This window comes from Oxyura jamaicensis, chromosome 13 (genome assembly GCF_011077185.1).
Source record: "Oxyura jamaicensis isolate SHBP4307 breed ruddy duck chromosome 13, BPBGC_Ojam_1.0, whole genome shotgun sequence".
Taxonomy (NCBI): Eukaryota; Metazoa; Chordata; class Aves; order Anseriformes; family Anatidae; genus Oxyura; species Oxyura jamaicensis.
Window position 1 is genome coordinate 13,216,744 of NC_048905.1, and position 13,340 is coordinate 13,230,083.

The following is a 13,340-nucleotide window of genomic DNA, read 5'->3' on the forward strand; positions in this document are numbered from 1 at the left end:
GGGCCACGCGTGGTGCTGATGTCCCCCCCCTGCTATTTATTTATAGGCAGCGCCGCATTGCAATCTGCCAGCTCATAAATCAGGGGCGCGCACTGTCGCAAAGTTTAACGTGAGACCGATGACCCAGCACAACAGCTAAAATAAACCCTGCCGGGGCGATGCCAGGCATCTCTATGGGAACGGCAGCAATCCAGGGACGGGAAATTCCTTTACATATATATAATATACATATAATAGCAAAACAACGAGGTCCTATCCCGTTAAAATGGAAGTCCCCGTGGCAGCCTGCTAGGAAAAGTGTTTGCATCATCTGCTCAGTCTCCCTGTCAGAGGCTCAGCCTGCGCAGGGTAAACTCAGCGCCCAAGGGTTAGCCGAGGCCAGCCGAAATCCCCACACGCAGCTCCACTCCGTGTGGCAGCAAATAACCAGGTTATTCTTCCTGCTACAGGTTAGGCTTCTTAACAGGAAGATCTTGAAGCCCCACGCATGGTCAGGAAGTAGCACACCCCACGCAGTGCTGACGGCTTTTCTCAGCCCGTCTCCTTTCCTGGTGACCCTGCTGCCCGTGCACCTGAGCTGCGGAAGCCCAGCTGCTGGCCCCAGCCTCCTCCACCTTCTTTCCTTTTGGAAGAGAGGAGCCCGTCCTCCTTCAAAGGGCCAAACAGCCAAACAAACCATACAGAAACGCCCGCAGGGACCAGCATCCTTTCACTCAACCTTTGAAGTAGAGATGCTCCCCACAAACCCCTCTCTCTTTTGATAAGCCTGTGCCAGTGCATCTCAAAGCCTCGGAAGGCAGAGAAGAGCCAGCTCTCCCAGGCAGCCCACCCAACCCTCCTGCCCCATCCCTTTTCCCAGCTCCCTCCCACCGCCCGTTCTGGGATCACCAGCTGGGATCACAGGCAGGGGACCAGCAGGCAGGGTGCTGGTAGGGATCCACGCCGAGTACGATTTTTCTCCACTGCTTTCTCCTAAACCCTTTAGGCTTGTGAGAGGGCATCAGCCTTGCTCCCACCTTGGGCAAGCAACGTGAGGCTTTTCAGACCAAATCCTGCCGGTGCATCTCCTAGTGAGGAGTGGAGGTGTTTTACTACCAGAAAAACATAAAGAGACACATAACCGAAGGAAGCAGGAAGCTTTAAGCTGTGTTGCTCTCAGAGAAAATAAAATTTAAACACACACACAAAAAAAAACTGTCCTAAAATTAATTTGCGGTCCCCAAAAGGCAACTGAAACCCATTCAGTCAGCATGAAGAACAGGCCAAAGGGGCTGCGAACACCCCGTGATGGATGGCCCGGCTCCAAGCCACCACCACCGCGCTGCGGGGCCGGGCTGGGTGCGGGGCCCCGGCGGAGCCTCCCCGGGCTCCAGGGGCGCTGTGCGGGGCCGGAGCTCAGCGCCCGGCCTCGGCCCGCCCCTTCCTCCGTGCCGGGAGCCGGGACCGGGCTCCGCCATGCCGGTGGGTGCGGGCCGGGGACTGCGGGGCCGGGCAGGGACCGGGTTGGGGCCGGGGGGAGCCGGGGAGGCCGCGGCCCCCGGGCGCTGGGCGGAGTCCCCCGCCCTATGGAGCCCCCCCGGGGGTCGCGGCATGGGCAGCGGCTGCTTTAGGGCCCCGCCGAGCGAACCTCGGGTTTGTTAATGGAAATATTAAGGAAATGCTAATTAGTCGTGAGGGGGGTAACGGGGGTGCCCCAGCGCCGTGCCGGGCTGAGAGCTGTAGCCGCCGCGGGTGGGGGGCGAAGGGTGGTTGTGAGTAAAATGATGTGGAGTGCAGGGAGCGAATAAAAAACTGCCTCGGTTTGATTTTTTAAGGGAATTGAAAAGTATGCGCGACGAAAGGAAAGTAGGATCCGGGCAGTGCCAAAGGTTGCACAGGATGGCGCCTTGTGCAGCGCCTGCCTCACGAGTAGCGCAGGTAGCGCTGTGCCCCGGCGGAGTGAGGGGATGAACAAACAGCACGCGTGCCTTTTAATTGATTTCTTAATGTTTTTGTGAGTTTGTTGTGTTGGGCTCAGAGACCTTCCAGACACCAGAACAGGATGGGCAGGCAGCAGACTGCTCCTGGGCTGCCCGGGGCAGCTGGAGTGGGGCCATCAGAAGCCCCCAGTGATGGCAACCTGTGCTGGCCCTGAGGTTGCCCAGCACCCAGCAAAGGGCTGGACCAGGCAGTCTCCGAAGGTCCCTTATGGTTGTTTGTGTGGTGGACAACACGGGAATACTGAGAGCTCTAGGTTTGCCGAGGAGCCCACGGTGGGACGTGTGGACCCTTTGGTTGGGGAGGTTTTGAACTCACCTCCCCCAGGCAAAAGGCAGGCATGGAGGATGGCGGTGGCTGTGTCCCCCTGACACATCTTCTCTTTTGCAGAAACACGAGTTCTTCGTGGACATGACCTGCGAGGGCTGCTCCAATGCGGTCACCCGTGTCCTGCACAGGCTGGGAGGTGAGTCGAGCTGCCGGTGCTGCGTCTGTGACCGCCAGCTTGCCACAGCAGTGCCAGCTCTGGGGCTGGACGTCGCTGCCCCGTGGACCTTCATGTTGCGCAGGAAGCAATGTGGGTAACAGCTGAAAGTGGCTGGGAGGAAACCTCTGCTCCCTGCTCTGCTCTGAGCTGCCGGTTGGTCAGTAACTAGCAGAACTTGTCCCTGGGAGAAGTGGCATGGGAGGGAGGAGCTGCCAGGCCTGCAGGAGGCTCCAGTCACAGGAGTCTCTGTGAGTCACCTCATCCTGAACCTGCTGGGAGCTGCACTGGCAGACCCCTCGGGTTGCCTGGGCAGAGGGAGGGGAGGTGGATGTCCTGCCAGGCGTTGTTCCCAAGGAGGCCCGTGGTGTCTGTGGTGCTTCCCTGGATGTGTCATTGGCGTCCAGGTGCAAAGCAGTCACGGCAAAGAGCTGGCGAGCAGAGCATTTGGTGGCTGCTTGCACAGCCTGTTTTTTCCACCACCTGGAAAATTATAACCTGTGTCTCCTTTGTGCTGAGGTCAGCAAGAGAGCAGGGTCTGGCCTGCACTCACCAGTTGTGAGGACCTGTCATCCTGCTCCCCGTCCTCACCAAGTGGGAACAACTTGCAGTCACCAAGCTGAAGGCCCTGGGACCTCTTCAGGACCCCGTTTTACCAGGCTGTGTCAATTCCAGTTCCTCTGTGTGTGATTGTCAGCACCTCCCTCCTCCCGCTGCTCTTTGACATGCTGGCCAAATTCAGCCTCATGTGATGGAGCAGCAGAGCCCTCAAAGCCGATACATACCTACAAGTGTTGTGGCTGCATAGAGAATTTGTAGAGTTGCTTTCACTGGGTTGAGAGTGGCTCACCTTTATTCACCACTGGGATATCCACCCAGGAAGGTGTCTTGTGCTTCCTCCAACTTAGAGCTGATAGCTGGTACTGCCTGTGAGAGAACCTGCCCTGACCCTGTCTTAACCCCTGCGCTGATGCCTTCCTTAGTGCTCATCCATGCTGAAATGGATGTGGCCCAGACTGAGCTGCTGGAGGTTACAGTGGTTGGTTTAAACTCCGCTCATTCTGCTTGTTGCATGAGTGATTGTTAAGGTGGAGCGAGCAGATTAAAGCTCTCCAGAAGCTGTGGTGCCCGTTGCTGATCTGTAAGGCAATCTGGCTTCCGTTGCACCAGTGCTGGCAGCACCCCAGCCTGGTTTTGCTGGCTGGTGGCAGTATCAGGGTTTGCTGACAGGAGGCACGTGTACATTTGGCTGATGGCCTTGGGAGCACAACTGCATGGAAGTGAGCTTTGCCGTGCTCTCACACCATCGGCCTGCTTCTAGCCGTGCAAAATGTTTTTCCCTTCCTTGTAGGTGTCCAGTTTGATATTGACCTGCCCAACAAGAAGGTGTGCATCGACTCGGAGCACAACGTTGACACCCTGTTGGAAACTCTAAAGAAGACTGGAAAGAGCGCGTCCTACCTGGGGGAGAAATCCGCACAGTAACCTGGTATGGGGAGGCTAGGTGTATACCAGGCGTATGAAACACTGAAGAGAGATCTGAGCTTGTTCCAGCTCTCCCAGTCAACCAGACCGCTTCCTGGGAAGCACAAAGGAGCAAAGACTTGCAGGTCCAGCTTCAGGAAACCCCTCATTTTGGAGAAGCAGCTGAACCACATGCAGCCACTATGATTTCCATTTGGGACCCCTTAGCTGCTCTGCAAAGCCCGTGGCTGATCCCAACCACAGCTGTAGTGTCTGCAGCCAAAGGAGGACTCACTGGTGTCTGATAATTTAACAGGTTTTGACTGATGCTTTTATTAGCTGACCTGATGGCACAGAGAGGCAGAAAAAAAGCCTCTGTGCCATTTCCAGGCGAACCTGGAGTTTGCCAGAGCATATCATAATCGGAAACAAATCCCAAAGACATTTGTGAGCTGAGCAGAGAGTAAACAAAAATACAAGGGAGACAACTTGATTGTTGCAGCCTGTGGATTCTCCTAGAGCCCCAGCACAATGCTGACATGCACCAAATTCTCTCCTTGCTGTGAAATGTTTTTGCAGACAAGATTTAATTTCAGGGGAAAAGAATGAAGTAGGAGGAGAGGGTTGCCCACTCACTGCACATACTGTTCTTAAATGTCCAAGGTTATTATGCAGGATCTATGAGAGATTGTTTCTGTTGTGGGAGCTTTTAAATCTAATGGCATTGTTTTAAAATGGTCTAGTTTCATCATTGCAAATACCCAGCATGGATGCACTGAAATCAGTTCATGCTGATTTAATTCCTAATTATTAAAGTAGAGGTTTAAACCATCAGGAATTAAACTGATACAAGAAAGAGTTGAACTGACAGTAATATGTGTACGCAGTATATTTGCATTGCTTAGTAGACTGATTTAACACATTTAATCTGCAATTTGTGTCAAATGAGCAAGCTTGCAACACTTCTAAGAAGTTTCTTTTTTTTAATCATAGTTTTAATCAATCAAATAACATCGCTATTTAAAACAGAGAGAGAAACAACCTCTGAATTGATTAGTACCTCAAATAGTTTTCAGCTCACAGTATGGATTGCAAGAGCAGTTTTCAGCTTGCAGGGACCTGTGGGCTCTGTCTGAAACCTCTGTGAATGTTAACCATTGCCATTTCCTTTGACTTGTGACCGGCAGAGGGCATCTTTGTATAACTTTTTCTGGTCTGTGCCTTTTTTTTTTTTTCCCTCCCCTTCCTCTTATTTATTTATTTAATTTATTTATTGCAGGAATTCAAGCAGGACTTCAGCAAAACGATGGCTGAACTCTTTGCCTATCTCCAACTTGCTCCGTCATTTGACCTTTCCCAGTCCTGCCAGATGTCAGAAAGCAGAGTGCTGGCAGGAGGAGACAGCTGCATTTGGGGTTTTAAAAATGGACGAATCTAGAGAATCAGGTTATGCGCTGTTTCTAGTCCCACAGTAAATCAAGGTGCTGCTTCTATCTTTCAGCATATGTCTGTGTGTCTTGTGTGTCTTTGTGCTGCTTTAAGTGGTTTTCAGCATAAGTGGTTTTCAGTAAAAAGATGGCTCTTAGGGCTGGGAAACGAGCCACTACATGCAAGGCAGGTCTCTGAGGAAATTGCACCTATCTTTAGAAGCTGACTGCAACCTCTGCCTGAGGGACTCGTCTGAGGAAAACTGAGCTGAATGCTGCTTGAATTCAGGGAATCTGTGACTTGGCAGATGTTTGTTTCCATTACAGAACAGACAAACTCTCCATTCGGGAAGCAATGCTGCTGAGAAGGGGCTGTTGCAGAGTGGGTGCTGTAGGTGAGGGATAGCCAGGTGTCCTTTTGGGCTAGGGGAGGCCACCAGGCACAGATCACTGGGCCTCAGCAGCATGATTCAGCTGACGGGCCAACCACATTGCAGGTAGGAGCGGAGAACATGGGCTCAGCACTAGTGCAGTGCTTTTTAGGTGAGTACATAACCACAGGAATGTGAGGAGTCGTTCTGGATCCTGGGCCCAGCTCAACACCTGAATTAGTCCCTTCACCTTCTTGCCCCCTTCCCTGCCCACTTTCGACCAAATAGGGAAGAGCCTCAGGGGGCTCTGATGCTGGGCAGGATCCCCAAGTGCTGCGTGCACCCACAGGCCCAGGAGGAGAACGCCTGTGCTGATGAGAAATGCAGAAGTGGCAGAGGAAGGGGAAGGATGTGGGACTCCCTCCAACATCTCTTAGTTCTTGTCCCACTGACCAGTCTTAAGAGTCTCTCCTGCTGTGTAGCCCAGCTTCCATCCATTTAATTCAGGTTTCTCATCCCACTGAAAGGATTGCATGTGTCCTCTGTCTTTCATTTCACCTGGGGGATGTCTCCTGTGTCTACCAGTCACATGTGGCTTGTCCTGCAGAAAGGAAATCCAACTAAAGTAGGAAGGAAGTGGTTACTTTATATTTAGGAGATATCTCACACTTACACATTGAGGTTACTTTTGACATAATTACAACTTACTCTTTCCCTAGAGAGTTTTGGTGCTTGAAAGTCTTCTTTACCATTAATGTAAAACACGATTAACTGCTGTAGATGCACTTTCAGGGGCTAAAGACACTTCAAGGAACATGTTGCAGACTCTTCTTATGTTTTAATATAAGGGAAGCTAAATGATAGAAGTTTAACATCACTGCATTATTTTCTTGCATTAAAATCTCCCAGTGGCAGGAAGCTTCCTGAGCCAAGGCCTGGAGCCATGACTTTTTTCTGCTCCGTGCCCTCCACAAGTGAATGACACTTGCGGGGTCCTGGGTGAGTGGAACTGCCCTGCACGAATCCCTTTCCTTAGCTCCCCCCTTGCTGGCCTGAGACGGTGTTTTTGCCCAAGTTAGTTATAATTCATTGCTCTCAGCTTCCTCCCAGGCACAGCCAGTGCTTCCAGCAGCAGCTGGCTGCCCAGCGGCTCAGCTCTGGTGGCAGCGGGCTGTTTGGCACGGAGCTCAGTGGCACGTTGCGGCACAGCTGGCTGTTCCCAGAGCCAGAAGTCCTGGTGGTGCTTGCTCTTCACCAAACTGGCAGGACTGACAGCCAGTGTCGTGCCCAGCGAGGAGTAACTCCCAGTCTGGCTTGCTGCAAACCAGGCTGCCCGTCCTTGATGTCTGGGCTGCAGCTTTCACTGTCCACGCTGCCCCGGCTCTTTTGTTCCCCTCTCCCCACTGCTGACCTGGCTGTTTTGGTTAACGCGTGCTTATCTTGGAGCCAGCCGAGCAGAGGTTCCTGCCCAGCACCAGCCGGGAGGCTCATCCAGATTCCTGAAGCTTCAGCACCCATCTGCAGGGCTGCAGCCTCCCCGGCCTTCCCCAGCTGTACGGCACGGATTTGGGGCTGGACTTCCAGCTTTTACCTGCTGTAAAAAGGATGCAGCAGCTTTGGGTGGAAATCAGCTGGCAAGCTGTGGTGACCTCCAGCTGGCTGCAGGTAGAGGTGGGGATGCTCATCACCTGGAGGGGCTTCACAAAGCCTGCATGGGGCTGGTCTCCTCCCAGAGTGGTGATGTCCAGGCTGGGGGCTCTTCCCATCCTGCTCCCTGCCCTGGGCTTTGAGAAATGTCTCTAACTGTCCCTCGCAGCAGGCTATTGTTACATTAGGCTGCTGCACCCTGCCTTGCCATTAGTTCCTAATGACAAACCTGTGTCGTTACAGCCCGTCATTCCCTCGTGTGCCCAGCATGGCAGGGGCATGCAGGGTTTGTGGGCTTTCACACCTGATGGCTCATGGCGTTTGGTGTCCCTGCGTGTCCTGTTCCTCACTCAGCACCCCAGAACAAAGGGGAGAGGGGTGACAAGGCTGCACAGCCACCTCTCTGGTGCCATGCCTGAGGCTGCTGTTGGGAGCGAGCATCAACCTTGCCGGCTTATCAGGGAACAGGGCGTTTCGGCCAGGCCAGGCAGCCTGCAGAACGCTCTGCCTGCCTTCTGTTCCTCGGGATGAGATAAGGTGGTGGAGGGAATATGGCCTGCTGGCACCCTGCCTCCAGGCCAACGAGTGCAGGAGGCTCCTGAAGCAGCGGCTCTGCAGGAGCACGGGGTGCGTCCCAAAAGGCCACAGGCATGCAGCTGGGGACGAGTAATGACACCCTGTGCCAGCCCTTGCTTCTGTGTTTGGGCTGCTTGCAGCACAATGTTTTTGCTCTGCTCCTACCCAGCCTCAAGGTCTTTGAAACCTTCCTTCATCGAGGGGACTTGAAATTGTCCCCAGGCTGCGTGCCGCGGAGAGGGAGACCCCAAGGAGCCCGCACAGATAGCATGATCGCAATCGTAACAGGAGCCATGGGCAACGAGGCTCAGTACACCCAACACTGAGGCTCCGAGGCCACACTCAGGCAAGGAAACGCTCAGCTTTTAATGCAAAAACGAAAAGGATGGCCCTTGGAGCTTCCCTGCACCACGGGCACGGTGACACTACGGGGCTGCGGGTGGCCAGCAGGGAGGGACGCGGTGGCAGGACGAGCGGCCACGAGGTGCAGAGGGGCTGCGGGGGCAGCTCCGACCACAGCCCGGTAGGGACTGGGTGAAGCCGGCGGGATGGCCTTCAACAGCTCTGTTGTTTTCCCTGCCTCCGAATTGTCTTTGCTCTCCCCACGCTGGGGTGTTGCCAGCAGAAGGCGTTTGCTTTTCCCCCCCGCCGCGTTGGGCTCGCAGTGCGGCCGTTCTCCTGGTGCTGCCGTGCTCCTGGGAGTCATTTTTCACCCCGTGTTGCCTTCCTCGCCTTTTTAACCCCAAATCTGATTTCAGTGGAAACATCGACAGCCTGCAAACCCAGCGCTTTATCCACAGAAGAAAAAGCCGTCCTGGTTACTCCCGAGCTGCCTTGAGCACCACTGGCTTTTCGGCACTTTCTAATTAGCAGCCGGCTGCCAGGGTACGATTTTAGCCCGAGGAGTGGTTGGGCTCAGCTGAACCACCCAGTAAATGAGACAATTTCCAAAATAGCACTACGGGCTGCAGAAAGCAGGCAAGGGACAGGAGATCCCCTTCGGTGCCTGCTAATGGTGATCCCTTGATGGCCTGGAAAAAAGAATCCCAAAAGATAGGGGTTTTCTAGGCTTATTCTGCCTTTAAGTGTATGCTTGGAGAAACAATCCGTGCTGGCTTCCACCTTCCCTGCTCCCAGCCACTGCCTACCACACACGGTGATCCAGGCAGGCAGCATGGTCCCTCGGAGGGACCCAAGCTCACAAACTGGCTGGAAAAACCTTCTCTGCCTCTCTGTGCTGGTCCAAGGAGATGGCTCTTTTTGGCAAGGTCTGCAAGGAGCCGACCTTCCCTGTTGTGAGGACACAGCCGGGCTGAGGCTGCTCCGTACCGGGTGATGCTCTGAGCCGTGCCAACACAGCACGGATGCTCAGAGCAACCCCAAAGGCCCCCGCTGCTCCCCACTCCCTCGCCGGACACACAGCTGCCCTCTGTGACCATCCCGGGCACCTTTCCACATCGCACTTTCCAAACCAGCAAAACACACCGAGCCCTGACAAACACCCCCGCACCCCGCCGAGACTGTGGCAGCACGAGTAGAAACAAAACAAATAAAAAACAACCTTAATTAGGGACTTCGAGAGCAGGAAGTGTGCACGTGTGCTCGCCAGAGCACAAATATTTTCTTTCGGTGCTGCTTTCTCAAAGGGCTCGGCGAGGCGACGGAGGCTTCTTCCCCGCTGCTCACGCCTTGGCTTTAGCCTCCCGCAGCATATACTGGAGCCATTCAGCCCCTTGGCCAAAAGCAGATGAGGAGGGAGGGAAAACAAAGTCAAACGAGCAAGAGAAAGGCGGCTTTTGTGCTGCTCGTGTTTGCAAAAAGCCAGCCCGAGCCCCCTTTAGGACTAAGGTATCGTTTATGGGGCTCCGGGAGCTGTTTCACAGCCCCGCAGCTGCTGCAGGTGGTGGTGCTTTGGGGTGTAGGATGGGGGGATGTGGGGCACGATGCGAGGTCCCTGGTGGCTCTGGGGACAGCAGGTTAGCTCTGTGACCATTCTGCTCCATGGAGCCATCCCAGGAGACCTGGAAGGAGAAGGGGAACTGGTCTGTGTCAGGCAGGAGCCTGCAGCCTGGCCCTTCCCAGCATTGTCCCCCTGCTCCTCATGCTGCTCCTGAGCCCCTCCTGAAGGGCTGCTGGGTGCCAGGAGCTGCCTTGGGGTTTCTCTCTGCTGGTCCAGGCCAGCTGAAATTCACTGAGGGGGGCACGGCCAGATGCTGCAGCCCCTCGGCTTCCCGCAGCAGCCAGATCCCAGCACTGTGGGATCCCCGGGGCAGGGCCCAGCCCCTCTGAGATCGGCCCACCCGATTTTAGCAGACAGACGAGAAAACGTCAACAAACGCAGACCATCGCCTTGCAAACAAAAGGAGATGCCTGAACGCAGCAGGGATCCAGTGCCCGAATGTGCTCGGCTGAGCCAAATTCCCCCCTCCGGAGCTGCTGCTTGGCTGGGAACAGAGCCTGGCCCCCAAAACCCGGAGTCAGCACGGTGCACAATGCCCAGCGAGCCCAACAGCGCTGCCGGCTTAATTTGTTCTGTGCAGCTGAAAATAAGTAAATACATAAATGACCACACGGCTTTTGTCAGCCTGATCCCTCTGACTGCACCAGAAGCCTGCATGGGCCTGGGCACTGCCTCGGGGGCATCGGGGGGGTGCATGGGGCATTGCAGGGAGCAGAGCCGGGGGCTCTGAAAGGCACCAGCCCGGTGCCAGCACCCCTGTGCAAGGAAGGCCAGGTCTTCTGAGGGAAGCTGCGGCCCCGGAGGTGATGTTGTTGGAGCTTGGGGGCTCTCTGTAAAGGAGAAAACCCCGACACCACTGTTTGCATTTGTATTTCCTTCTTTATTATTATTTTTTTCCCCTCTTCCCCTGACCGGTGCTAAATGCTGGAGCCAGCAAAGCAGGCGGCTCGGTGGGAACCGTCCAATTTCCAGGGCAACAGGGACAGGACTGAGTCCAGCGCTGTCCTCGGCTCACAGTGCCGCTGTTATTTCTCCACGGTTTCCTCTCCATTTGCTTTCTTAATTCAGCCTTTCCTTTGCCAGGGGAGAAGCCAAGAAAGCAGCGGTGTGGCACATCCAGAGGCCTCCCCGCGGGCTTTACAACTGCTGGGGGATTTTTAGCCTTCCAGTTTCAAGAGCAGCCCTCCAGGCTGGGCAAGCCCTGAGGTCGAAATATGTCAAAGCACGGTCAAAACAAGAGCAGAGGAAGCCAAGAGGCCAGCTCTGACCCCTTACAGCTCTGCACTGAGCTGCTGGCTGCTCACCAAAGGCACACATGAAGACAGGACGATGTTCCCCGGGCTGGGGTCACTGCCCATGGCCACCTCCACCACGACCCCGCTGGGGACAGCAGGACCCACAGTTATTGTGCCCAAAGACCAGAAAGGGGGCAAATCCCCACCGTCCCCAGTGCCCCCCATCTCAGCCAAGTGTCTCCCATCCCCTCCTGCTATCCCTTCCCTCCTTGCTAGCAGAGCGAGGCCATGGCTCCTCCGAAGGTCTCAGCCTGGGTGGTGGGTGCTCAGCTGACCCCCAGGCAGCCCAGCAGGGAGCCAGCGCTAGCAAGAGGCCAGCAGAGCTTCCCTGCGGGCCACCGAGAGCACCACCGGTCCTGGGACAGGGCCTGGAAGAGCCACGTCCAGGCACAGGGAGCTGGGCACACCCCAGCACCGCTCATCACCCCCAAAAACAATAGGCAGCCCAACCCAACCCAGAGCGGGAGGGCTTTAAATTCACCCCCAGAAGGGGAACAACACAGAAAGCCTCCAGCTGTTACCTCCAGATTTCCAGTCCCAGCAGGAGAGCTGCTGATTGCTGCCAGAGAAGCAAATTTGCTTGTGGCTAAGGATAGAAACATCCCTAGCCAGAGGTTCCCTACTGAGCTTTGGTCCCCAGCAGGGCAGTGCTCAGCCCCACAGCGTGTGGGGCAGCTGGGGAGGGGGCGGCCGTGCCCCACGGAGCGATGCTGACCCTGCAGGGGTGCAGAGCAGAGCCTGGGGTGCCGGTTCCCCAAAACGTCAGCTCTCCATGCTGTGGAGACAGTTCCAGGGGGAGCCGCCGGAGCCGGGAAGGAAATCTCTGCCCCCAGGAGTCCCTCCCTTCCTTTCCTCCACAGCTGCGAGGAGGGAGGTGAGGAGGTGTCCCTTCCCATGCAGGCTCTTTCACCCACTCTTTCCAGCCAGAAGCAGCACAGACCATCTCCATAATGCACCGCCGGCTGTTACAGAGCACAATGTGCCTCCTGGTTTGTGGCTGGGCACCTCCAGAGGGGGACAATTCCCCCCCATCCCGGTTGGCGAGGAAGCCATTTCCCTAACTTCCCAGTTCCCACTTTATTCCTGCAAGTGAGCAACAGATTTCTTGGGATCTCCATGGCATTAAAGTCTTCTCCGTGCACCCCGTTAATAAATGCCGGGTGAGCTCTCCCCTGGGGTGGTGCGGGCAGGCAGGTTGGGGGGATGCAGCGGGCACCATTGTGCAGGTCTGAAATTAAGGAGCTGGGGGGTTGACATCAGAAATTAAGGAGCTGGGGGGCTGACATCAGCAATGCTTTTTTTATTATTTTTTTTCCATAAATTTCTCCAAATCTAATGCTTTTATTTTTTTTCATCTCTGTTTCCGCCCGCCCCCCCCCCCCCCCCAACTTCAAAGAGCTGCAGAGACAGACCAACATGGGGCATGCGGCACAGGGAAATGCTGCTAATTTTAGGAGAAGGTCCCAAGAGAGGGACCGAGCCCTGGGCCAGGCAGAGGATGGAAAGTCACAGCGCTCGCTCAGGGCCCCGCACGACCTTGCTATTTCGGGGCTGACCACATCCCACCTTGCCCAAGCCCACAGGCACGGAGCAGCCCCAGGCCCTCCCGCAGCTCCCCTGCTGCTGCCAAGCCCTGGCCAAGGCGGGTGGTGGTTCTCCAAGGGAAGTAAACATGTTTCAGGGCTGAACTGAGATCCCCAGAGCTCATCGCACAGGAGAAAGGACCGAGGAGGTATTTTCTGCACATGCCCTCATATGCAGAACAGAGCATCCTGCTGTGTTTTCATCCAGCTTTGGGGGCTGTGTCCGCTCTGGTTTCTTTTGCTTTCCAATCAGCAAAAAACTGACAAATAAATCCAGAGGGATGAGGGAAATGATTCCTCCAGTGACTGGTCCTTGCAAGGGGCAGAACATTTTTGCATGGCCATGAAGATCTGAATTGCTCACGGTAGGGAGGTTTTAAGGGACCTGAGCTCCTCAGGGTGGGCAGGGGAATTCACAGGGGCTCAGAAGCGCTCTTGCAGACAATCTGGAGGGAGCCAGCAGCAGAGATGATGCAGAGGCTGGCGCTTTCCCTGTTGGTTTTGGCCTGGGGATGCTGCGAGCCCCTGCTCCACGGCCGCAGTGACGGGGCAGGGC

General features: G+C 55.4%; 1 protein-coding gene across 2 annotated transcripts; it reads left to right on the plus strand.

Annotated features, from left to right (window-relative positions):
- Positions 1 to 1,333: 1,333 nt before the first annotated feature.
- Positions 1,334 to 5,430, plus strand: ATOX1 (antioxidant 1 copper chaperone). 2 transcript variants are annotated; one of them, XM_035338611.1, is made up of 4 exons: positions 1,334 to 1,461; positions 2,368 to 2,443; positions 3,813 to 3,965; positions 5,205 to 5,430. In XM_035338611.1, exons 1-3 carry the CDS (start codon positions 1,456 to 1,458, stop codon positions 3,944 to 3,946), a joined length of 216 nt encoding a protein of 71 aa, XP_035194502.1. In that variant the 5' UTR covers positions 1,334 to 1,455; the 3' UTR covers positions 3,947 to 3,965; positions 5,205 to 5,430. The 2 variants fall into 2 exon arrangements, with proteins under 2 accessions (XP_035194502.1, XP_035194501.1); XM_035338610.1 differs by having other exon boundaries at positions 1,335 to 1,461; positions 3,813 to 3,950.
- The last annotated feature ends 7,910 nt before the right edge of the window (positions 5,431 to 13,340 follow it).